At 37.3% G+C, this 26,127-nt stretch overlaps 1 protein-coding gene across 16 annotated transcripts in view; it reads right to left on the reverse strand.

The window, feature by feature from the left end:
- Positions 1-26,127, reverse strand: part of PAM (peptidylglycine alpha-amidating monooxygenase) — a 287,568-nt gene that overhangs the window by 134,452 nt on the left and 126,989 nt on the right. For all 16 annotated transcript variants that reach the window (XM_086690473.1, XM_086690089.1, XM_086690162.1 and 13 more), the window contains exons 2-3: positions 24,449-24,912; positions 23,366-23,486 (exon numbers count right to left, since the gene is read on the reverse strand). In XM_086690473.1, coding sequence (XP_086546599.1) covers positions 23,366-23,486; positions 24,449-24,537 — 210 coding nt within the window. In that variant the 5' untranslated portion in view covers positions 24,538-24,912. The remainder of the gene's footprint in view (positions 1-23,365; positions 23,487-24,448; positions 24,913-26,127) is intronic.

The raw sequence follows: 26,127 nt of genomic DNA on the forward strand, positions 1-26,127 counted from the left end.
ATCACTAAATTCTACACCAGAAACCAATATTACATTGCAAAGTAACTGGAACTTAAATGAAAATTTGGAGAAAAAAATGTCAAGAAAGAAGACAAACAAGACTTTCTATTTTAGATGCTGTATTCTATATTAAAAGAATAATAAGCTATTAAACTTCTTCACCAATATATACTTATGTTGCGAAGTTGGAGGAAGATGAGGAATAAAAAACTCTTTAATTAAAAAAAAAAGTGTACTTCTCTAAAACCAGAACTTAAGATACTGACAGATAAAATCCCTTAAACTGTCATTTTGTATATAGTCTATCTTCATTTTTCCCTTGCTGTTGTCTTTCCCTTACCATATAAATAAAAAATATGTGTCTATTTATATTTGTATTCATTAGGCTCTGGAAGAAATAGTCATCGTGAAGATTTTATGTTAAAACATTCCCAAACTGACTAAAAGAAAGTATTCTCCAAATTGTTCCACACTTGCCCTAATATTAAGCTATAAGCCCCAGCCCCACGTACTTTTTGGATGTTTAGCCCAATCTAGAATGTAATCTTCTTGTAACAGTGTCTGTTTTGCATCCTATTTAGAATAATATCTGGCACATACTGGGAGCTCTATAAATATTTGCTGAATTTTGCACGTACCTTCCTCCTTTGGTGGCAATAAACTGACAATTTAAGAAAGGCTGAACTGAAACCTGTATTATAGATGCTGCCTAATTAGGGTTTTATACAGCATCACTTTTTCATATGAATTTCATCCTTCAGTTGATTCATCCCAGAATCCCATTTGCATTTTTAAACTATAATCACACTGTGGCTGATGATGACAAGATTCTTAATGCCAACTAGCTCAAGTGGAAGCTACTTCCTGGCAAGGGCTCTTCTTTGGGAATTACAAATCTGCGTGAGCAAATGATGACGGAAAAAATATTTTGGTGAGTGAACATCTGTCTTAGAGCTTTCACACGCTTTCGTTTAAGAGAAAACAGAAAGGAGCTTACTAATAACAGTCTATAATTAATCACCTATGAAACAACAGGTGGTGATAGTGGTGGGTTTCTCTTTGGATTCATGATTATGGGGAATTTATGTGAGAGGAAACTAGGGTTCTGAACAGAGGTTGCTGATGGCCTCTACTACTTACCTTCTCCAAGCTTAAGCCAGTGGTTTATGCTTTTCATCATTTCCCCAGAATAAAAACAGTCAACTTTCGGAAACTTTGACCAACATTAACTAGCCACGCCTATGTTTCTATCTTTTAGCACAGCAAATTGGAAAATAACTACCTCAGATCTGTTTGGAGACACTTCAGAACAAAAAAGCCCCATAGTCACTACCCCCAAACACCAGGCTTCTGTGATAAGTGGCTTCCATTTGATTCTGGGGCAATACAGTATCGTGGAAGAGAAGCTCCAGAATTCAACAGGTCTGTCAATTACCTTCCCACTTGAGTTGCCTCCTATTCTCTTGAAATTTAAAAGGAACCATAGGGGCGCCTGGGTGGCGCAGTCGGTTAAGCGTCCGACTTCAGCCAGGTCACGATCTCGCGGTCCGGGAGTTCGAGCCCCGCGTCGGGCTCTGGGCTGATGGCTCAGAGCCTGGAGCCTGTTTCCGATTCTGTGTCTCCCTCTCTCTCTGCCCCTCCCCCGTTCATGCTCTGTCTCTCTCTGTCCCAAAAATAAATAAACGTTGAAAAAAAAAAATTAAAAAAAAAAAAAAAAGAAATTTAAAAGGAACCATCAGCAAACAAAGTGATCAATACAATTTCTGGGCCTGTTCCCACATGTCTTGTCATAGGCATCTCATTAATACTTGCCTACCTTTATGGGCCCAGCACGCTTCCGCTGCTCCACTCTGCTATTGTTATACTTGCCTACCTTTAGATCTGTTTTAATGTCTGTGTAGAAATCCATTCATCTACCCATTCATTTGTTCCTTCAACAAACATATTTGTTGGGAGACTCCTAGGAACCAGGCACTAGGCTACACTCATGAAACTGTGAGCAAAGGTATATATCGTTTCTCTTCTCATTGAGCTTGCAGTCTACTAACAGAGCAGACAAATAATCACACAAATGAATGTTAAATTTTTCCCATTTTAAATAATACATGGGAACAGTACAAGTTGCTATATGAGCCAGTAATTCAGGGGAAATGACCAGGTGAAGGGGGGTTAGCAAAGTTTTAGGCATAGGAAACAGCATTTTCAAAGGTCCTGTAATTGGAGAGAATTTGATGTGATCGAGGAAACAAAAGTCAGTGCATAGAGACAAGGGCACGTGTGTTAAGCTGACTGGAAAAGGAGATGCAGTACATACAGCTAGACCTTGTGGTCCATGTTGAGGACTCCAGTTGTTTTGTTTTATACTGTTTGTCTTTTATTATGTTTTTTTTTAAGTTTATTTTTTTAGTAATCTCTACACCCAATGTGAGGCTCAAACTCACAACCTCAAGATCAAGAGTCGCATGTTTTTGCGACTGAGCCAGCCAGGTATCCCCGTTTTGTTTTTCTTGAGAGCAACAGAAAGCCAATGAAACTTTTTGTAGGAAAGTGACATGGAAGCTAGAATTGATTAGATGAGTTAAGTAAAAAGGCCACATAGTTATTCAGAAAAAAAAGATGATATTAGCTTGAAACTGGGTGTTTGCACTAAAGAAGGAGAAAAGAGAACAGATTTTAGAGACATTTAAATGGTAAAACAGACATGACTTAGGAGTGGATTTGAATGGAAGGGAAGGAGGCATTATTATCAAGGAAAGTGTTTATCAGAAACAGCCCTTTTCTCCTATAATGGATTGAGCATACACTCACCAGGACATATCACAAAGACCGTACTAAATCAAATAAATACCATCTCAGTCATATGTAAAACGCCTAAGAAAATGTTTGTGATCACTAAGAGTACATTTTGTTGCAAATTGCAGAAGAACTCAAAATGGCTTAAACAGAGATGCCGTCTCTCACATAATGTGTGTGTGTGAATTCCAGAAATAAGACAGGGGCAGGAATGGTTATTTCATCCAGCAACTCAACAATGTCATCAAAGACCTAGGTTCTTCCATCTATCAACTTTATCATATTCAGTATATCGCCTTTCATCTGTAGGATTCTTTCTTCGTGATTACGAGACAGTTGCATCAGCTTTCAATGTCATATTCTCAGGTTAGTTCCCAAAGGCCAACAGAGGGAAAGTCCTTCCTTCAGTTCCCGTTCAAGAGTGAAGCTTTCCCAGAAGCATTTGCTTCCAGCAGAATTCCCTTTACATCTAAATGGCCAGAACTGTATCACACGCCATTTTCTAAACTAATCATTACAAGGTAAAACAATTACTATGATTGGCTTAGTCTAATCAAGATTCACTTTCTGGGCTAGGGAAGGTCAAAGAAAGAAAGGGAGAAAAAAAAGTGCTGGTAGAGTAGGCAACCAAAATGTCCTGACAGAATATTACTGAGAACAAAAACAAAAATCATCAAAATTCTGAATTTAACCAGTGGTAGATAATCTTTGGGTAGCTGGGTCCATTTCAGTGTATTGATCTGCAATATTCAGAATTTTTGAAATCTTTTCTTCTTGCCTAGTAAAATAATTATGTCAACTAAACATATACTACATTAGACATTTTCTGTTGCATCTCTTGGGTAGGTGCCAAAATACACTAAGATTTAGAGGCCAGGAGCGGATAAAATGCCAAATTCCCAGTTTGGCAAACCTGATTATCTTGAGGGAAATAAGAGATGGAAAACCAGTTTAACCGTAAGTGAAAAAAAGACAATTGTACCTTCTGAAAAATGTTTTTTTCTTCCAAACAAGAGGTACCACAGGCATGATATGCTTACACTTCTGTCTCTCTGAACCTCCCTCACAGTGATTTTGCAAACTGTTCATTTTCCTTAGGTTTCCAACTCATAAAGAAAACATTACTACAGATTTCATCCTTTGCCTCGAATTTCTAAGAGGAACTATAAAATCAAATATAAAAATATTCTTTGGAATGCTCTTTGCTTTTCCTTCGCACATCATAAACATCTCTGTTTCAACATCAGGCAGGTTAGAACAAAGCTCCTTGTTTGCTAGTGTGTCCCCTTGTTATTACATTGTGTTTTAAAGGCTGAAGCCTTGATTTATTCTTGTTTGTATTGCCAAAGACCACTTGGCATAAGAATTGGGTATGTAGTGAATGTTGGTTGAATTTGTTTGTTGAATTTTTTTTAAACTGCATGACTAGTAACATTTCACAAAGGGCCTATTCCTACAAAAATAGCTCCAGAGCAGTGAGTCATTTTTTCCTTTAAGGATTTTATTTATGCTTTAAAAAAAAAGACTATCGAAATAAATTTATCCCACTGCAACTTTCCAACTTCCATTGAAAGACAAATTAATAATTCAAGAAAATGAATGACTCTACAAAGGTTGTCTTCTCTTTGTATCTCAACTCCCAGGGGTGGAAACGTGTCATATAGTTAATGGAGTTATTATTACAATGAACCAAAGAGCTTAGAAACTGAAAATGTCCATTTCCCAGATATGTTTTTACTTGTCATCAGTTAATTTTACATTATAAACATAAATACTGCACTTTAGTATTAGTGTCCTTTGTTAAACCAGCTTGGGAAATCCCTGACACTAAAAGAAAAAGTAGATTCAACATTTTAAAATCAGCTTCATTTCCTGAAGTTTTCATAGACTTATACATACACAGCATAATAAGAACAATAAACTAAACAATCAGTAGCCCTTAGTAGGTGCTATAAGAAAATATGACCTTTTATATCCAACAGTTACAAGATATAAACTATGTAAACATAATAAACTGAATTTAAGAGTGATCAAATGGTTTTTGTAATTATTATTGTCTAAGTATAATTAACATACAATATATTAGTTTCAAGCGTACAACACATTGGTTCAACAATTCTATGAATTACTCCGTGCTCACCACTTTAAGTATAGTCACCATCTGTCACCATAGAATATTATCACAGTATTATTTTTTTAATGTGTATTTATTTGAGAGAGAGAGAGTGAAAGAGAGAGACTGAGCAGGGGAGGGGCAGAGAGGGAGAGAGAGAATACCAAGTAGATTTTGTGCTATCGGTACAGAGCCCAATGTGGGGCTCCATCTCACAAACCCTGAGATCACGACCTGAGCTGAAATCAAAAGTTGGACGCTTAACTGACTAAGCCACCCAGGCACCCTATCATAATATTATTGACTTTATTCTCCATGCTGTACTTTTCACATCCATGACTTATTTATTTTAAACTAGAAGTTTGTACCTTTCAGTTTCCTTTATCTATTTCATCCTCCTCACCAACCTCCCCTCTGACAACCACCAGTTTGTTTTCTATATTTAAGAGTCTGTTTGCTTTGTATTTTAGATTACACATATAAGGCAAATAATATGGTATTCATCTCTATCTGTCTGACTTATTTCAATTAGCATAATTCCTCCAGGTCCATCTATCAAGCTCTCATTGTTTTTTATGGCTGAGTAATATTCCACTGTGTGTGTGTGTGTGTGTGTGTGTGTGTGTGTGTGTGTGCAAATATATATAATCCATTTATCTATCAATCAACACTTGGGTTGTTTGCATAATGTAGCTATTGTAAAATAATGTTACAATAAACTTATGGGTGCATGTATCTTTTCAAATTAGTGGTTGCATTTTCTTTGGGTAAATACCCAGTAGTGGAATTACTGAATCCTACAGTATTTCTATTTTTAAATTTCGAGGAATCTCCATACTGTTTTTCACAGTAGTTATATCAATTTATATTTCCACCAACAATGCACAAGAGTTCCCCTGGAGGAAAGTTTCTTTTTATAAAAGTATTTTCATTGACAAATCTGGGAGAAATGACATAATTAGAATACTCATCATATGCAACTTCTAACAAATCGAGGCAATGATAAATATTCATGGCTGCTAAAACCAATAGGTGAAAAACTTATAGGAAACTTTATAATGGGTCAATCAATTTCACAATTCCCAATTTGTTTATTAGGATTTACATTATAAGAAGAGAGACAACCAGACGTTATATGCTTCCTATTGGTTTAATATAACATCACCTATGAAAAATTCTTGCTAAAAACTCTAAATTTGATCAAGCCTTTAGATGTAGCAGTAGAGGAAATACAAAGGACAGAGATACATGTTAAACGATACTCTAGTGATGCAATCAGCAAAACCTAGAACACAGAAAACTTTTTAGGACAAATACCATTTTCTTCACAAATAAATTACAGGAGAAAAAAGAGACAAAAGGAATTTCAAGAATCCCTATAAACGAGACCTATCAACAAGATTTACCATGGGGACTATGTTTGGATCATGATGCAAACAAACCAACATTAAAAAAAAATACATATCAGAGAAATTTGATACTGACTAGATATATGATGATATAATGGTAAATGTGGTTATGTTTCAAAATAAAGTACTTATTTTTAAAAATACATACTGAAATACTATGAAATGAAATGACGTCTAGTAGATGCCTCAAAATAATTCAGTGTGTGTGTTGGGGAAGGAATGATAATAAGCCTGAGCATGGGTTTATCATCATGAATGGGTATGTGGGAGTTCATTATATAAGACTTTTAATTTTGTGTACATTAGAAGTTTCCATTAAAAATGTTTAAAATATAAAAAAGGTACAGTTTGTCCCCAAAGAATCATTGCTACCAACTTATCAACCAACTAATACAATAACAAACAAACTGAACAACCATCATATCTTGACTCCGTATATATTTTAATCCTGGTACACAAAAATACATACAAATAATTCTCTCCCTTCAGAAACTTTAAAATCTAATGGAGACAAAGCCTATTGGGCTTAGGGAAGAGTGAGGTGTAAAGCTTAGTGTTAAGGGCTAGAAGAGTAATAGAGGAGTTCAGAGAAGGGAGAGTCATGACTTGGTCCTAGATAGGACCAGTCAGGGGACAGGGAGGAGGGCCATCTGGCAGGGCCTAACATTCAGAGGGCCTTTTTCTCCTAACAAGATTATGCAGAGAGAGACACACAGACAAGACTGAAAAAAGATGACATTTATCTTACAAGTTCCAACTTGTTCACCACTTGTAATTCACAGACTTAACATATTTTACAAATCTTGCAATTTTCTTGTGAATGGCACTGTACCATCTTTGTAATAAAAGTATTAATTTGCTATACTTAATATTAAAATATATCAGTCAAGTTTCTTTAGGAAACAGAAGGGAAAATAAAGAGGACAATTAAGGAAAATGTAACCAAGGAACCGAGAATAAAGGTAGGAGCTAGGTTAAAAGAAGCATGTGGGTGATGTTGAAACACCCCAGGGATTCACAAAGTAGCAAGCTGTTACTACTTAAAGACATATGAGGCAAGAAGAGGAAGAATTGTCAAAACCAGAAGCTGCTTTAGCCATAAGAGAGAATAGAAGCTATGGCAAAGCAAGAGAAATTGTCAGTGTCAACCAGCTGCCCAACAGAGAAAGAGCCAAGGAAATAAATTCCGTCAGCACATCTTCCTGCTTTTCAGTTTTCTGTCTGTGCCTCCCAATGACTAGAGCCAACAGGAAGCCAGAGAGTAAGGGAGCCTATGGATGGAATCCATAAAGGTAAGTCTCCTGCAGAGCAGAGAAGGCTAGAGATGAGTGGAAAGTACATCTGGAGAGGCCAATGAAGAATTCCCAGCAAGTAGAATACATCCCTCCTTTTACACTCTTGGTTTGGCATTTCTTCATATTCCATGATCAAATGGAAGTCACAAAAACAGAGGAAGTGGCCTAGAGTTCTCTTAGCATCTGAGAGATCTTGAACAGAGAAGCTGAGTCACTGTGTAGGAGGGGAAGAATTCAGATAAACAGAGGTAAAAGAAAGACCCTCTAAGCTACAAAATTAGTTTGAAAAAACCAAGACCAAAACCAAAACCAAAACCAAAACCAAAACCAAAACCAAAACCAAAACCAAAACCAAAACCCAGATGGGAGCAAGTGTGATGAACAGGCGTGGAGGTGACATTTTAGGGAGTTCTGAGAAAGGAAGTTGAAAAAATTGAATGAAGCTAGGTAATAGAAAGGGCCTGGGAGATAAAGTGAATTTCGATTTGATCTATTTAGATGTGAGGCTGGTTATAGCAAGAGAGTGAGGTGTGGGGCATTAAGTCATGAGTGCAGTCTTTTAGGAAGAACACATTGATGGAACTGAGAATTAGCAATAAGGACACAATGGGAGGGAGAAGGCAGTGGAGTCTGGAAACTAACCAGGAGATGTTGCTTTCAGTCTGGGTTAAGTCTGTAACAGGAGAATAGCAGTGAAATATGTCCATATATCTGGCCATACGGTCCATATATCTATTGATCCCACAAATATATACTAAGTCTAGCGTTGCCAGACAATGGTGAGCAAAACAGGTATGTTTCCTGCCCTCACACGGTCCACAGTCTGATGACGAAATAGAGGCATGAGGAGAGTAATGACACGAACAAGTGTAAAAACTGCAGTTGTGAAGCACATCCTAGGAGCTGGGGGGGCTCTGACAGTTCCCTGAAAGGTGGAGTAGGGGCATCACAGCGAAGGAGGGAAGAGGAGGTGGTCGGGACAAGCTCCTCTGAAAGAATGGTGATCAGACTGAGACATGGAAGCTGGAAAGCTGGGAAGGCATCACCCAAGGCAAGCAGGGAGGGAAGAGCAAGCACAGCAGGAACACAGCAAGAGCCAAACTGGACAGGGAGTGCAGGAAGACTCGGGAATGAAGAAACCAGTGTCACTGGGATGGAGACGAAAAGGGACAGACCAGAAAGGCATTTCGAAGGAAGAAATGAAAACTGTAGACACCTCGATTTTAGACACTAGAAAGGGAACACAGTCTAATGCTATTCCAATCATTTTAACCAAGGAGATGAGATGTCGCAACAGCCTCATCAATCTGTAAACATATAGCCTTAACTAGACAGACAATCTTTATTACATCATATGAGTCATCAGCCAACCTGCTTTCCTACACGTACCCAAAAGCAGAAGAAATAGCTGGGCACAGATTTAAGGCAGATAGATCTATTAATCAACAATGTTCACTGAGTACCTTCTATGTGCAAGGCATGATACAAAACACTGTGCAAAAAAATATCTAATCTGCAGGACAGGTATGAGCTGACTTCTTTTAAATAAAGATTGTGATGTCTGTTTGCTCAGCCTAAGTGTAAACTGACCAAAATATGCACAATGATGAATAAGATGCAGTCATTGGTTTGAGAGACTTTTTAGTGGGAGAGATTTAAAACACGAGAATGAATCAGTGTAAGTGACCCTACAACAGGTCTAGAATGGTGGTATAAAGTATCACAGCACTGAGATGAGATCAGTTTGAGGGAATCGGGTAGCTTCATGACGAAAGGTACATGGATTCTTTAACTTATAGTGTATGATTTCAATAAGTGAAGATGCAGGGCAAAGACATTATAACAGGCACAAAAGAATGACATCAGTTCCAGGGCATCTACTTGTAGGAATAACAAACAGGCTAAGCATGGTAGAAAATGGGAAAGTCAGGAAGTAGCAATGCAGGGAACAAAAGTTAAAGTGGCACAGATGGGGACCATTGGACACAGAATTCAAGAATGTGGACTAGGAAACATACGAGGTCAGATCGAGGAGTCACTGAAGATTCCCAGCAAGAGAACAGCATTAATGGGGATGATAAGAAAACTATATGAACTGAAAAACATCCTAACATAATGGTCAAAAGCACAAGATTTGGAGCCAGTCTGCCTAAGGCAAAAAGTCCAGACTCCCTCAAGGCTATGACTTGCAATAAAAAGGAACAAACTAGTGATAAACACAATGTCACAGATGAATCTCAAATGTCTCATGCTAAGTTAAAGAAGCCAGACACCAAAGACATACTGTTGTGATTACATTTACATGTGAATCTAGAGAAGGCCAAACTGTAGTGACAGAGAGATCAGTCCTTGCCAGAGGCTGGGTTTGGGGAAGGAATGGGAAAGAGCACAGAGGAACACAAGGGAACATTCAGGGGTGATGAAAATGTTATTTACCATGACTAAGGGGCAATTATACAACTGCATATATATTTATTAACATTCATCGAATTCTACTCTTGAAATTGGTGATTTTTTATTTTTAAGTAAATTTCATCTCAAGCTGATAAAAGTGAAAAAAATCGCACAAAAGTAAAAAGATTACAGTTGAAATAAAAATAATTGATCTGATGAAGATTTCTTACATATTAGGAGCATGGCAGCAGGGGATTCACAAGCAGGAGATTTGTCATCAGTGTGGAGGCATAAAAAATACCACAGTCACTGGGAAGTGCATGTATGTGTGTGTGTTTGGGGGTATCGGGGAGGGGCAGGGAATATCCTCAGTATGAAGGTAACTTCCTTCCCTTTTGAAAAAAAAATTTTCAACTAATCTTTATTGGACACTTGGCATTGTTTTAGGCCCAGGGGATACAAGAGTGAACGAAACTTGTACAAGCCTTTTCTCTTAAGGAACTTACATCCTTGACCGTATATCTCGAAAAAGACAGAAGTGGGGATAATACTTCAACGAGTGGACACGAAACAGGGATTTGTTCCTTGAGTGATGACTACTCAGACTGAATTCAGCCTTCTTCCCCTGACTCATACAAGTAATTTTATAAGGAAGGGCTAGCTATCGAGACTATTCTATTCACTGTAATTACGTGATAGGCTAGGTGTAGTATAATGACTGCTATATAATGATGTCACGATGGTTACATAAGATTATTCTTAAAAACCTGGGGGAGAAACGGTCTGCAAGACTGATATTTAGAAAGGAAAGAATTGGAAAAACCATTTCAATCTTGTTTACATTTTGAAGTTACTTAGAACATCTTCATATATGCCTGAATGACCAGATTTGAACACACCTCAAAGAAAAGAAAGCATTGTCAGTCCATGATGTCTTGAACTGACTACCACAATAAAGTGACAAGATCATTCTTTAATTAATGTTCTCCTTCATAACAGAGTGTTTCATGGGTTTGCATATTCCTGTTCTCTCTAAAGTTCATAACTACAATAAATAGGTTCTGGAAGATTTATCTCTTTTAAAAGCAAAGAAACTGCCTTGGATTCATATATTTGTAAACCTTTTTTGGACAACTGACATTTTTGAATCTTGGGAAATACATGTTGAGAAAGGAAGGGAAACGGAAATAAATAAATGATACACAGTCTTCCAATAAATTTGGAGTCCCTCACCAGCAGCAGACTTGAAAGCATTAAAAGAGCGCTAGATTTGGCTTTTATTTGCTTCAGTGGTGCTTCAAATCTCTTTGGCTATTGTAGAAGGTTTTCAGGTCATCACAAACCAAAGTGAAAAGGGAATATTGTGGGTTGTAACTGTATGAAATACCTTGTTTATCTCAACTGACTCCTGCCATAATTGATTGAGAGACTAAAAGTCCCCTTACACCTAACAGCCATGGGCTTCTTAGACCCAAGCTTACGGTGCTGATTAAATAAATGACAGGTGTAAGATAGAACAGTATATACCTCTGGCAGAGTCAAAGAATTCATGTTGAGTAAGATAAATTTTTTACCCTTAGCTCTGAGCTGTTTAGGGCGGGAACTTAATTTCCTTACCCCTGAGCATAGTTTTTTCCATTTTGTATTACAGAGTGGTTATGAGAGCACAAAAACAATACAGAGACTATTTGTTAACTTCTAAACTTGTTTGACCCCACTACAGTCACCTCTTTAATAGTCACATTTACCCAGGCTACCAATCTATCTTCCTTCTTACAGCTCCTGTGTCTGCTTTCGAAGCCTGAGGCAAGTGGATGAAAACCACAACAGTAAAATATCTGTGAATACTGCTGTAGCATTTATGAAAAATACATTAAGGAGATAAAATTAATATTTTAATGTGTCCAAAATGGGGAAGCTAAATATTATAACTAGTAACATCAATTATAGAAATAGTGAGGTAAACAGATAATTTGCATTTTCAAAGCAAAATGTTCATTCAGTTGAAAGCAAACGATTTAACCATAGTTCAGTGTAGCTTACCACATGAAATAATTTTGATTTCCACAAACAGTGAAAGCTGAAATATTTTAGTGATATTTTCCAACGTATATTTAACTTGGTGTCAGTTTTTGTTGAGAGTGTAGTGTTTTGTTTTGTATTCTACTTCCAAATTAAAACATTTAAAAATAATCAAGTTCAGTTATACATAAAATTATTAAATAAGAGTGCTAAAGTGTTAACTGTGTGTACATCTGAGATCTATGAAAGGAAGTCCTCCAATATCTCAGAAACATCATTTGCCCTTTGTAAATCGATGTTGCCATGGCAAATGTTTTCATTTAACACTGGATTCGCGGAGGGTGGGAGTATGACACAATGTACAGCAGAAATGTACTGGCTATTTTTATATATCTTCCTCCTTAAAACTGCACTGGGGTTTGTTGGATGAGGTGACTTTTGCATGCTGAGACAAAGCTATTCCTTTAATGTGTACCTCAGATTTGTCCCTTTATATATGATTAAGTAGAATACATTATCTGTGAAAAGCAATCTGTGCCTCGAAAGAGTGTGTTCTGCACTTTTGCTTAAAGAAGGCAACATTCATGTGGAATGGTTCTGAATGCTCCTCTTGAATAGGGTTATTGAAATATTAATTCAGACTACATAAATCTGAAAACAAGTGAAACAAAGAGGATTTTTCTGGTGGCTCATAAGTGCAAAGAGAATCACTTCTCTTGCTAATGTGGAAAGATATGCATGGTTGCCTTCGACAAATATCTTCAGACCAACTAAAATAGAAGAATGACCCCCTACAAAAAAGGCTCTATTTGTTGCTAAACGTGTACCAATTTCCTAAATTCCTTAATTAATCAGGCTCTCTTAATAGCATTGTTGCAAAGCAGAGGAATAGGAATTAAAAATTTATCAATTAGAGGCATTGTGTGGAAAACCCCTCTAGAGATTTCTAGAACATTAGGGTTTATATCAGAAATGAAGATCTTTTGTTGTTGTTTTGTTGTTGTTGTGTATTCTTTTCATTGGTGATAGTGCTTATTTATTTATTAATTTTTAACAATTACAAAATAAAAGATGATCTTTTTAATGATGAAACAACTTTGATATATAACTAAAAAATCTGCTGTTATCCTCCTTCACCTGCTAACTTCTCCAAGGGAACCTGTGTTTACAGTTTAATGTATCTCCTTCCAGCTTCCTCCATGCCTGTACAAAAATATCTAACCACACACACACATTCAGGAGTTTTGTTATTATTTATTTTTATTAAGATGGGATTACACTCTGCATATGACTACAGTTTGCTTCTCTCACTCAACACACAGTGAAAATATTTCTAGGGCAACACATGTAGATCTCTCTCAGTCTTCCACTTACTGCATAATATTCTATAGAATGATATTGTGCAATTTGTTGCTGGATGGAGCACGGACTATAGGAATAAAGGGTGCAAGGAGACCAGTGAGGAGAGCTACTGTAATAATACAGGAAGAGAGAATGTTACACGGGCCAGAGTGGGAGAGATGAGTGTGGTGAGAAAGGACTGGATTCTGGATATATCTGGAAGGTAGAACCAGCAGGAGTTGCTGGCATATTGTCCATGGGGTGTGAGAAAGAGGAACCAAGAAAGACTCCAGTGTCTTTCTAGTTCCTACAGGAACTATGTAACACAGGCACTGCTGTTCACTGAGATGGAGGAGACTGAAACACAATATTCCAAATAAGAAAAGTCTTGTTTTTGACCATTTAACTCACGAAAACCAAATAGGTAACTAAGGAACAAAGATCAAAGAGCTGTTAACCTTGCATTGGTATTTTTATTGTTTATGTTCTAGAAGTCAGAAGACACAGTTCATAAGATGTCAAAGGTTAAATCCATTTATTAGCCTAAATGGCATATGCAATGGTTTTCAATCAGGGATCAGGAAACTACAGGGCATGGGTGGCTGCTTGTTTTAGTAAATAATTTTTTTTACTAGAACACAGCCAAGCCATTCATTTACATATTGTCTTGGGCTGCTTTCTCACTACAGCAGTTACAACTGGGACCATACGGCTGGCAAGCTGAAAATATTTACTATGTGACACTTTAAGAAATAATTTGCTAATCTCTGACTTAGATTCAGAGAGGGATATGTCAAAATTGTACAAAACAGAACTAGGCTCTTTTAACAGCGAGGTGATCAGAAATACCTTATCAGAATTCAGATTAGTAACATTTCTTTCTGGATGGACATGCGAAAATAGAAGAAAAAAGTTACTCAAGGATTTAAGATGGAACCAGTGATCTCTATTTAGTTTATGTGACAAAAGAAAGCTTTTATTGTATAATATATGTGTAAGAAAAAGTATATGTGTCTGTGTACACACATATGCACACATAAAATATATATATAGAAACATTCCCTGGAAAATACATATAAACCATTAACAGGTTTATGAAACAAACATGGTCTCAGATTCAAATAAATCTGTATTTAAATCCTTGTTCTCCTATTTACTGGCTATTTGGTGATTCCTAGGTTATTTAATCTCCCCGAGTTTCAATACCTCATATAAAAACGGGACTACTAGTACCGTAAATGCAATGTTTTTATGAGAATTAATAAGACAATGCTTATATAGTGCCTAATAGAATGGTATTACATAATGAGCACTCAATAAATATATTTTCTCCTTTAAAAAATTTACTAGAATAAAAAACAACAAGAACCCAAAATCTTATTGAGAAAATAGATGATCATAAGGGAGTCTCTTAGAAAATATTGTAAAATATTTTCTTTAAATATCATATTGATATAAAGATAACAAAAAATAATTGAAAACAAAAAGTCCTGTTTCTCATTTTTAATAAAGAAAGAAAAAAAAAGCTTGATGTGTATTTGCAGCTCTGAACCCAGATTTGGGAGATGTTTAGATTATTCTCACAGAAGAAAACACTGTTAATAGTTCAATCATATCCTTCCCAAGTGGACATTATATAGGTTTTAGTAAAAATAAAGAGGAAGCATCATGATTTAAACTTAAACAACTAGCAGTGAACAATGTACGACTTTAATTTGCAGTTTACAAGATCCCTTCAGTGTTTTTGTATTCTACCTAATTCACATAACTGAGCCTTGCTGATGAAGCAGGAGGTGAGTTATACAAATCCAACCAGAGAATGTGACGTGTAGCATCTTAAACGACACCAATCCTGAACTTTCAAAAAATAAAGTGGAAAAAACAACTTAATGTGAGGCAGCTAAGTAAACAAAACAAAGGTCTGGTGACTTTCCTTTCTAATAATCACTGAATTGTCTTTACTATTAGCTTCTCCATTGGTAAAATGGATAATATTACTTCCTTGGTTTAGGGAAGGTAGAGGGTATAGCATGTTAATCTCTCTTGTTATTAGTTTTCTAACTCTTGGAAATTTATACACATTGCCTAAGTCTTTGTGAATAAAAAACAAATACTCGTCCAGAATTAGAATATTCCTTGATTTTTCTCCTTCAGTAGCAAGACAACCATGCTCCTTTAATGTTTTTGTAAAGGGAAAAAAACTAAAACACTAAGAACTAAGAAACACTAAAAGCTGTGATTCATGTTCATTTTAAGACAATGACTTAATGCAATCAACCTTTACCCATGATATATTTTTTCTGGCAACAGAAATGCACTGGCATAGAACTGGATACTGGAGCCACTACCTCTTGTCTTTCACACTCATGGTCTCACAGTTCTTAACAATTTCTAGGCAGCTCCTCTCATTCAAATGGACTTGCCTCAAAAAGCAAACCTATTTGCCATGTTTGTCCTAATGCATAGATTGAATGAGAAGAGGATGAGGGTGCAGTGGAAGAACAGGTCACAGGACTAGGGAAGGCAGGATGGGACACGGCCACTGGCCACATACAGGTGGACAGTGAATCTATGGGGGTTCCAGATACATAAACTCTAGAGTCAGATAGGGATCTTCTCTGAGCATTTCCCAGCAATCATCGTGCTATTTTGGGAAGACCTTGAATCCACTTTCTCCAATGAGTGCAACAGATAACCTACTGCTAGTGCCCAGAAGGCTGTTGGTGCCCACAGATTAATTTTCTCCACTTGTACAAGAGGCTTAATCTGAAAGTCAAACTAGCCTTGAAATGGGATATGGAGTACATCCCTCTTTTTTATTCTCATGCTCAAAAAATACCTCGGAATTTTTTATTTAAAAAAATGCAAATATTATTACATATTAATAACTAGAGAGAAGGAGACAAGTGAATCACAACCCCCAAAGAACTAAAAACTATTCCAGTAAAGCCTCATTTGCAGGGCAGGTGTCCTTGGTAATTCTGTCCTGAATTTTAAGCACTGATTGGGATTCCTTTTTATCCCCCATAATGATGAATATAAAAACATATAGATTTAATACATTAGAATATTCCCCAAGTCAGTCATAAGCCAAACTTTGTACAACTAAGTGACTACAAGAAAACATCTAATTTTATCAGCAATTTTGAACTTAAGAAAATTAAGACATTATAGCGATTTCTTCATTTACTTTTGTATACTACTTTTGATAAACATATATCCTAAGCAAATGCTGTTTATAAGGGAAGTTATGATACTGGCTTGATCTTTTAAAACTGATTTTTGTTTGTTTGTTTGTTTGTTTTGAGGGAAAGTATGCACACGTGAGTGGGGGAGGAACAGAGAGAGAAAGAATTTTTTAACCTATTTTCTTCTTTTTAAAATATAAATCCAAGTTAGTTAACAAAGAGTGTAATACTGATTTCAGAAATAGAATTTAGTGAATCATCACTTAGATATTACACCCAGTGCTCATCCCAACAAGTGCCCTCCTTAATGCCCATTGCCCATTTAGCCCACCCCACCACCCAATACCTCACAAGCAACCCTCAGTTTGTTCTCTGCATTTAAGAGTCTCTTATAGTTTGCCTCCCTCTTATTTTTCCTTCTCTTCCCCTATGTTCATCTGTTTTGTTTCTTAAATTCCACACATGAGTGAAATCATATGGTATTTTTCTTTCTTTCACTTATTCTGCTTAGCCTAATACACTCTAGTTCCATCCATGTTGCTGCAAATGATAAGATTTCATACCTTTTGATTGCCAAGTAATATTCTAGTGTGTGTGTGTGCGTGTGTGTATATTTACGTATATGTAGACACACACACACCACATCTTCTTTATCCATTTATGAGTCGATGGACATTTAGGCTCTTTCCATAATTTGGCTATTGTTGATAGTGCTATAGACATTGGGGTGCATGTGCCCCTTTGAAACAGCATTTTTGTTATCCTCTTAATAAATGGCTAGTTGGCCAATTGCTGGGTTGTAGGTAGGTCTATTTTTGATTTTTTGAGGAACCTCTATACTGTTTTCCAGAGCGGTTGGGAGAGAGAGGATCTTAAGCAGGATCCAAGCCCAGCAGAGAGCCCAAGGCAGAGCTCGATCTCACAAACCTTGAGATCATGACCTGAGCCAAAATAAGAGTCCGATGTTTAACTGACTGAGCCACCCAAGTGCCTCTGAAACTGATTTTTTAAACAGGTGCAGTAAGAAAAGTCTACAAAAGCTAGGTTCTTATTACATGTTTCTATGCATAGGGAAAGCAAAGGGAATCTCTTTCTTTTTATGTCAGAGAATGAAAAGTTAAAATATATTAGTAAACATTTTCTAATAGTTATCCAGTTTTGAGAAAAAAGCAAAGAGAAACACTGTGGGAAGCTTTTGAGAAAATCTCACAGGAGTAATTTGTTCATCATGGTTTTATTTCAATGACTACATTCTTTCAGTGTTATTTTAAAATAAGTGACAACTTTAGACTCTAAGGTTTTTCAGCTTGATGTTCAGGGATACCAGATATAATCTTTAAACTCAGAATTTTTCCATTTCCTGCTCTTCTTGGTGATAGACATTTGTGTTCAGGAACACAGCGGAAGGCTGCCTTCTGATTTCAAAGCATAATCTGTGACTCTTCAAAAGACAAATACAGAATGCGACAAGAATCTGCAAGAGGTTCAGAAAGGAAAAGTGTACTCCTATTTAATTCTCAAACTGCTCCCAAAATAAGGGAGGAAAATGACCACATTAGTGACAGCCTAACATATCCTAATGTAAAGAAATTCAATTGTTACATGATTTCAAGTTATTAGGTTCAAAGAAAATATTTAATTCTATAAAATTATATTTTTACAAATTAATTTACATTTGTAAGTCCTTACCAAGACTGCAGAGGGCCTAAGAGCAGAGATAACAAATAAATAAAATGTTATTTAAACCTAGGATTTGAAAAGACTTAATGTTAGGTAAGAGTGATTTTTTTAAATAAGGTCAATGTATAAAGTCTCCAGCAAAATGAAGAAATCCAGGATAATTTCGAATTGATGTTAAAAAAAATAAGACTTTATACTGATGAAATGGCTTTTCTAAGCAGTATGAAAGCAGTATGAAAAATATATAAGAACTTTGAGAAAAACATATTCATCCTCAGTGTTCCTTCATTCTCTGATCATGAGAGCCATTTTTAATAGAAATAACTTCTGGGGAATGGGCACACTGCAAGAGTGACTTCCGCACTTACTTCTTCCTGCCCAGGTTCCTCTTGTCCAGGTTCATGCTATTTTTCTTCATTTGGCTAACTTTCCTCTCTTTCAAAATTATTACAATGTTTTACCTTCCCCACGAAGTTATTTCCGAAAGCATAAAGGCTGGAAATTTCTTTCTTATCTTAAGACTGGTGCCTGGGTGGCTCAGTCATTTAAGCGTCTGACTCTTAGTTTCAGCTCAGGTCATGATCTCATGGTTTGTGGGTTCAAGACCCTCATCGGGCTCTGCAATGACCGCGTGGAGCCTGCTCGGGATTCTCTCTCTGTCCCTCTCTCTTTGCCCCTCCCCTGCTCTCTCTCTCTCTCAAGAATAAATAAATACAAACTTTAAAAAAAATACAAAAAAAAAAAAAACTCATTCACATTTCCCTCAACATACAGGATAACAATAATGATACAAGTTCAGAGTTCATGAGAACTTATCATATGCATGGCACCTGAACATGCCGCTGGGATTATCTTGCTCAGTCCACAAAATAGTCCTGGGTAAGGACAATTATTATTCCATCTATAGATGAAGGAGCAGGACCCACTGGTTAAAAACCACACCATAGTTGACACCACAAGAGCTGGGACAAGAATGCTTTCAACCTGGCCCTGAAGTCTACATAACACACCAGATTTGGCTTAGACTTAGACAACAGACTTTATATAAAATCATCATGATTATGCCTCATTTATTTTGTTTTTAAAATGGACATTTGTCCATGCACATCAAATTGATGATAGCATCTTACTGTGACCATCAACTGGCAGTTTATCAAATTGCTTTGTTTGTTGATATGAACTGGCGACAGCAAAAGCCCGCAGGGTCTTTGGTGAGAAAAGGAAGCAAATGAGGAAGAGAAAGTGCTAAGAGAAGAGCCTCAAGACACTACACTCTGCACCTTTGTTGGGTCTGAAGCCTGTGCCATCAGAAACCAGATGCGCTTACTTTACCCCTACTCTAGGCTACTTAGCTGCTTTCTCTTCTCCCTCTCTTCCCAAAGTCTGAGAACATACAGATTAATAAGAAATTTATTAAAGAAGACAGAAATTATTTTTTAAAATTTCAAGTCACAGAAGACAGTGAGCTTATCTTGAATATAAAATTCACATTGCAATAGGTAATTAAACTACCTTCCCCAGACTCTCCAGAGCTGGTTCAACAAGAGTACTCTTTAAAGGTTGCTCTGGAGTCTATGATATGGCTGAATGGATTGCAACTCAGAGACCTGACATGACTGGAGATTTTTTGGTAACACACTAATTTGTCCTGTATTCCACCAACAAAATGAGTTACTTATACTGTGTCAGTATTGTAGCTAAATTCTCTCCACCTCTGTTCCGCATCTGTTTGTTTCTCTATTCAAGCCTACCTAACAATCTCAAGTTTCCCAAGGAAAAGTCTTAGAGCAGATTCACTGATGTACATTGTTATTTTGTTATTGCCAAAACTTAAGATATGTGTTATAAAAAAAAATCTGTTGAGTGAATATATCTCTTTAACCAACTTGGTCTGCTTCAATTACTAACTCTTAAGTTTGGGGCCCTCAGTTACTTCTTTCTTTAAATTGTGTTGCTCTTCATGATCTGCTCTTTAAAAAAAAAAAAAAAAAAAAGATTTTAACTCCTCCATGCCTCTCCTTGCTTTTATGTTTCCTTACTCCTCATTTTCTTATAAGATTTTTAAAATGTTCTTTTCTTCAGATTATAGTTATTTTTTTTGTCCTTTATTTTTGTTCTTGATCGTTCTATTCTCTTGAATTTTTTTTGGGGGGGGGACCAACTCTTTTTATTCCTTTATTTCTTTCCTCTAATATGTTTCACTTTCCTTTTCTTGCCTTGTAATCTCCATTCCTCTAAGTATTTGCGTGAAATTTGGTTTCATCTGCTTTTTGGGAAAAGAATACTTTCTCTACCAAAAGTACTCATACTATCACAACTCTTGGTCTTCCTCACCAACAACACCAAGTTCAGGAAGGAAATGGGTTTCTGTGTCCATCTCCTCCCGGCTACACTCAGTAGGGAGTATAATTCATTTCTCAGGAAGGTTTCCAAGGTATAGCTAGGTTGGCTGGATCACGTGAGTAAATACTCTTGGTATTTTCACGATGGGGGAAGTGGAAGAAACCTTCAACAACCAGTTCTGAGCTGATGAGGCAGCACAACTGAATCACTTACTCTGTTAGGTAGTTTCAGTTACAAGTCAGAACTTGTAAACCCAACTCAACCTGGTTGAAACAAAAAGCCTAATGTAACTGAAAACTTCCTAAGTAGCAAGGTCGCCTAGAACATCTGCTCTTTCCCTGTCTCTGCATTACCTTCTATGGTATTAGTTTTACTCTAGGCACGGTTGCCCTCACGGATGCAGCAGACCCTAAGAGTGCATGCCTCCTGCTCACATGCAACAGACAAATGCATTCTCAGCAAAAGTCTTGAGATTTAATTGTACTATTCTAGGTCACACACCTTCTTCTGAACCAATTAGTGTGGGAGCGGAGATGGGATGCAGTGATTGGCTAATCCTCACCCTCTAGATCTTGGGTAGAAAGCTCCTAGAAACCACATGGTTTAAAGAGAAGGAGCAACGAGGAGACGTCTGCTGGGAAGGTGACCAGAAAATGCTCACTGAATAAGGCAAAAACTGGATGCAAATGGAGAATAGCAAGCTATAACTTCATGTAAGTTCTTTTGCCAAGGACTTATTTTTATAATTATAAAATTATAAAAAAAAGTAAACACATTTTATTTTATGAAAATTGATCTTCTCTACATTTTTTAAAAATCATCAATTCCTCTAGGAATCTTTCTGACAATATTGACTCCAACATAGTTACCTATTATTACTATTGTTAAATAACTTAAATGTTATTTCTGTAAAATAACAGGAAGAAAAAACAGAATAATAACGAATCATGACAAATGACTACTTGAGAAAATAACTTTTTCCTGGGGGAAAAGAGGGCTTAAAGGCCAATTAGTGGATTTAAAAAAAAATCAGTTTTAACATAAAGCAAATATAGGTGAAAAAAAAAAACTTTTTTAAATTTTTTTTTTTTCAACGTTTTTTATTTTATTTTTGGGACAGAGAGAGACAGAGCATGAATGGGGGAGGGGCAGAGAGAGAGGGAGACACAGAATCGGAAACAGGCTCCAGGCTCCGAGCCATCAGCCCAGAGCCTGACGCAGGGCTCGAACCCACGGACTGTGAGATCGTGACCTGGCTGAAGTCGGACGCTCAACCGACTGCGCCACCCAGGCGCCCCCAAAAAAACTTTTAAAAGTGAAAAGAGAGTGGGGTGCCTGGGTGGCTCAGTCAGTTAAGCGTCCAACTTCGGCTCAGGCCATGATCTCGCGGTTTGTGGGTTTGAGCCCCTTATCAGGCTCTGTGCTGACAGCTCAGAGCCTGGAGCCTGCTTTGGATTCTGTGTCTCCCTCTCTCTGCCCCTCCCCTGGTCACATTCTGTCTGTCTGTCTGTATCTCTCTCAAAAATAAATAAACATTAAAAAAATGTTTTAAAAAGTGAAAAGAGATAAGAAGGAGCACTCTTCACAAGTGAGCAACTGCCACTGCTCTCTCCTATTCCCAATCTCATTACACCTCTTCTGACTATGTACTAAATAAACAGCTTATGGAATTAAAGGCCAGGACACTAACAACTGAATGTACATTTAAGTCATCTGCCTGGTCATGTGAGAATGGGCAGGGGTGGGGGTGAGGGTCCTTTTACAATAGTAAAGTAGTTATTTATAGATAGCTAGATCATACACAGGTTTTCAAACAAATGAATGTCAATCCTTAGGCGCCCAAAAAAGGACCATGTGTATTTTCTTAGAGCATCTGGATGTCAATTTCAAAGGAATTCTCTCCGACTTTTGTTTTTTCAATACTTAAAAAAAAAAAAAAAAGGAAAGGAAACTAGAATGTTATCTGCAACAATGAGTCATCAGTCACTGCAGCTCTACAACACCCGGTCTCCACAGCCCTTCAAAAGAAGAAGACTATCTTTTAATGACACACATAAATCCCCACAGTGCCTGACTACAAAGCATAATTAATTCTGGCCTTTTTATGCCTAATGAGACACCTTGCACACACCACAGCACTGAGTTTGAGCTTCTTCTAAAACAGGGAAAACCTTGGCAACAACCTAGTTTTACTCAAAATATTCTATAGGGCGTACTTGTATGAGCTCTGCCATTATTTCTTCAAAATATATTTTTTTTATAACAAGCAAATCACACCAAAGAAAACTCACAATCAACCACCTGTTTGAACAGTTTTCTTAAAAGTGTGTGATGTTTTGTTTTTCAAATTCTTGGCAGGAAAACACATGCTTTTATTTCTCAATTTGTGGCTGTGATAGAAGGGTATTTAAATAATTTCTTAGATGCAGCTGCTCAATATCATTTCCCTTTATTAGAATAATGTTTCATATTTTAATACATCCTTACATGCTGCATTACAGAGGCTATTAGTCCACTGAGAATTTCAAAACATAAATTTCCAAGGTTCCATTTCAAAACACAAATAACAATATGAGTAAAATTTTTAAAAAAGAAATTTAACCGAAAGATTTACCCTGAAAGATTTACTCCTCTTTATAATATTCAATTATTCTGGGCCTACCTGAGGAGTCCTGAAATCAAATGCCTACTTTCAAAGAAGTTACTACTGCTGTAAATGCACTTTCCCTGCTTCAGCTACAGATAGTATACAGAACAAGGAATCATGAAATGCAGAATGCCTCTCACCTGTTTAGGCGTGACTCCAGGCATGTGAACATCCAGCGCGAAATCTGATGAATCAATAGGAATTACTGGTCTGGTGGTACCAAGACATTCATTGGAAAAGGATCTGGTACTTTCTTTAAACCTTGAAAAAGAACATTTCAATATCCTTGAACATAATGGAATTTTCACATGAGAAGTGGGGAAAAAAAGAATTCTAAGATCTTAAGATAAAAGATTATTGATTTAGTTCCAAAGATAAGTCTAAAAGATGTAATGACTATATAATGTTCTAAAACATCAGAATTGCATTTTATAGTCTAGGAGCAACATATGCCCAACTTGGAAACAAAATATCATCAAAGCCAGCGAGCAGGCTGGCTACATTTAAAACTCCATTCAATAAAAGCTTGTCAAAACATGTATTTGTTTCTACTCAATTAATACAGTATTCATAAATTAGAAATCAACACAGGCATATCAATTTTCTAATGGCATAATCATTAACTATAACCAAGTAAAAATTTTGTAACTATTTTGTGAGTATCCAGGATCACTAGCCAGAAACAAAACACCAACAATAATATTGCTAGTAGGCATAGCTGTATGAGGGAGGGAAAAAGACTGCGATGTGAATTACAAATGTACAAGTGCATGAATATTTAATATGGTAATTATGAGGAGTGTATATACAGCTCAATGTTTTCTCCTGAGCTATTACAGTCCATGATCTGCTTCTCCCCACCACTTATCTATCTTGATATTTTATTCTTCAGGCTGTTTTAAACAAGAAAGCATTCAAGTCTAAACGACTCTACTGTAGTTTCTGAAATATCTCCCGGAGAGGGAGTGATTAGTATTGGAAATCACAACTTCTAATTGGAGTTTTGAAAGCCAGTGCAGCCTGGCGACAATACAGTGGGCTTTTTTCTGTACGAGGGACTTTACAACAAGTTACTGTGCTAAAATCCCAAGTCGTTTCAGCCAAGTAAATCAACCTCGCATATTTCCACAACACTCTGGTTCATAAAAGTGATTATATTTTCAACAGCATGCACAGGAACCATCCAAACAACATCCCGCCCGTCTGAAAAAACACACACCCACCTCTTAAAGACTGAAAGCGGGCTTCTGAAACCCAAACAGCTGCTTGGGAAAACAAGCAGGAGAGCAAGCAGGCTCAGCACGCCAGCCATGTCCTCGCCGCTCCGGCCCCGCCGGGAGAGGACCCGGCGGCAGCGCAGCGCTCGCCTGGGGCCGGCGGTCGGGCAGCGGCGCCGCCAGCAGCCGCTACTTCATGGCCCGGGCGCGGCGGGCGTCCTGCGGCGGCCGCACACCATCTGCCCGCGGGAGCGGCGAGGCGGGCGAGGTGAGGTGCCTGGATCACCAGCCGCACGCACAAGCCCCTGGGTAGGCGGTACTTTTGTCCGGTCCGCGAGCGGAAGCTTTCCAGCCTCCAGAGCTCCCTTCTGCCCCGGTGCTGGGGCTAGTGGTGCGGGCGCCTTATCACTCGGGAATGACAGGGACTGTGAGGGCTATCGCACAAACGCGCGTCAGTCATCATTCAGAACCTGCAAAAATAGAAGCAGATAATGGATGACTAACACATTACAGCATTTGTCCTCAGCAAATCCCAGCTGAGGTTCTTTAACACATTAGGAGTTTTCACAAGCTTGAGCCCAAGCCTGGGGAAAATGCTGGTCTGTTGATCTCCCTCCCCCACGACCAGCCCCCAAGATCTCACAAACCTGCATACCCCCCCCCACCCCGATTCTGGCTTTTGCTCTTTCTTCCTCCATCACACCCACTCTCTCCTTTTCCTTTCCTAACTGTTCCCCCTTTTCCCTTTCTTCCACCCCATTCTCCAGATGTCTTCTCCTTACTGCCTGTATCACTCCCTTCTATTATCAAAAATGCACTTAGTACCTCTGCTGAATGTAAACAAAGTTATTCACACAAACGACACACTAAGGTACAAGAAAAGGGAAGGAAAAAAAAAAAACAACTAAGAGAGGCAGAGACAAAGCACTTGGACACAACAGTAATCAAATAGAAAGACTTTGAGAACAAAGGCATGTTTATATACATGCACCAGAGTTACAGATTCCAGGAGAACGGTTCCCCCCTCAAGAACGATCACCAAAGAAGTAATCTCTGAAGTTCTCAGGATAATGTTAAAACAAATAAAAGATCTACAGCTAACATGATACATGAAATGTAAATGCCGATTTTAAAATTCTGCATTGGATACACAAAGTAATAATTTCTTACTTATAAGGCGTGCCTCACAAAAGACATACTTTCCTGAATAAAGTTTGGAGATTTACAATGCATTGCAATTAGAAACAGTAGGGAAAATCTCAGCTGGCCCCCAAATGAATTTCACCTACACAGGGTATGACCAAGAACTTAATAGAAATGAGAAGCCCTGCAGAACTCAGGGTTTTAGGAGGAAAAGCCAAATAGGCTAAATTCTGAAAAAGAGGTATGTTGACTTTACTGTTTTTCTGAACTTAACTCAGACTATGCATCGTTTGTAACTTTAGATAGAAGACATTATTTTCATATGTATCATTCGCAATATAAAAATAGTTCCAAAGAAAAATATTTCTTTATTATTATTATTATTATTATTATTTTTAATTTTTTACATATAATTTGAGGTCAAGTAGCTAACATGCAGTGTTCCTTAAAGTTTTATTTGAATCACCAATTATAAACATGGTTTGGGGAGACTCAAATAAATCTATTAGCTAGATGAATAAAAGTAAAAACAAAAAATCAGT

This window comes from Puma concolor, chromosome A1 (assembly GCF_028749965.1).
Source record: "Puma concolor isolate L17-30 chromosome A1, mPumCon1.1.hap2, whole genome shotgun sequence".
Taxonomy (NCBI): Eukaryota; Metazoa; Chordata; class Mammalia; order Carnivora; family Felidae; genus Puma; species Puma concolor.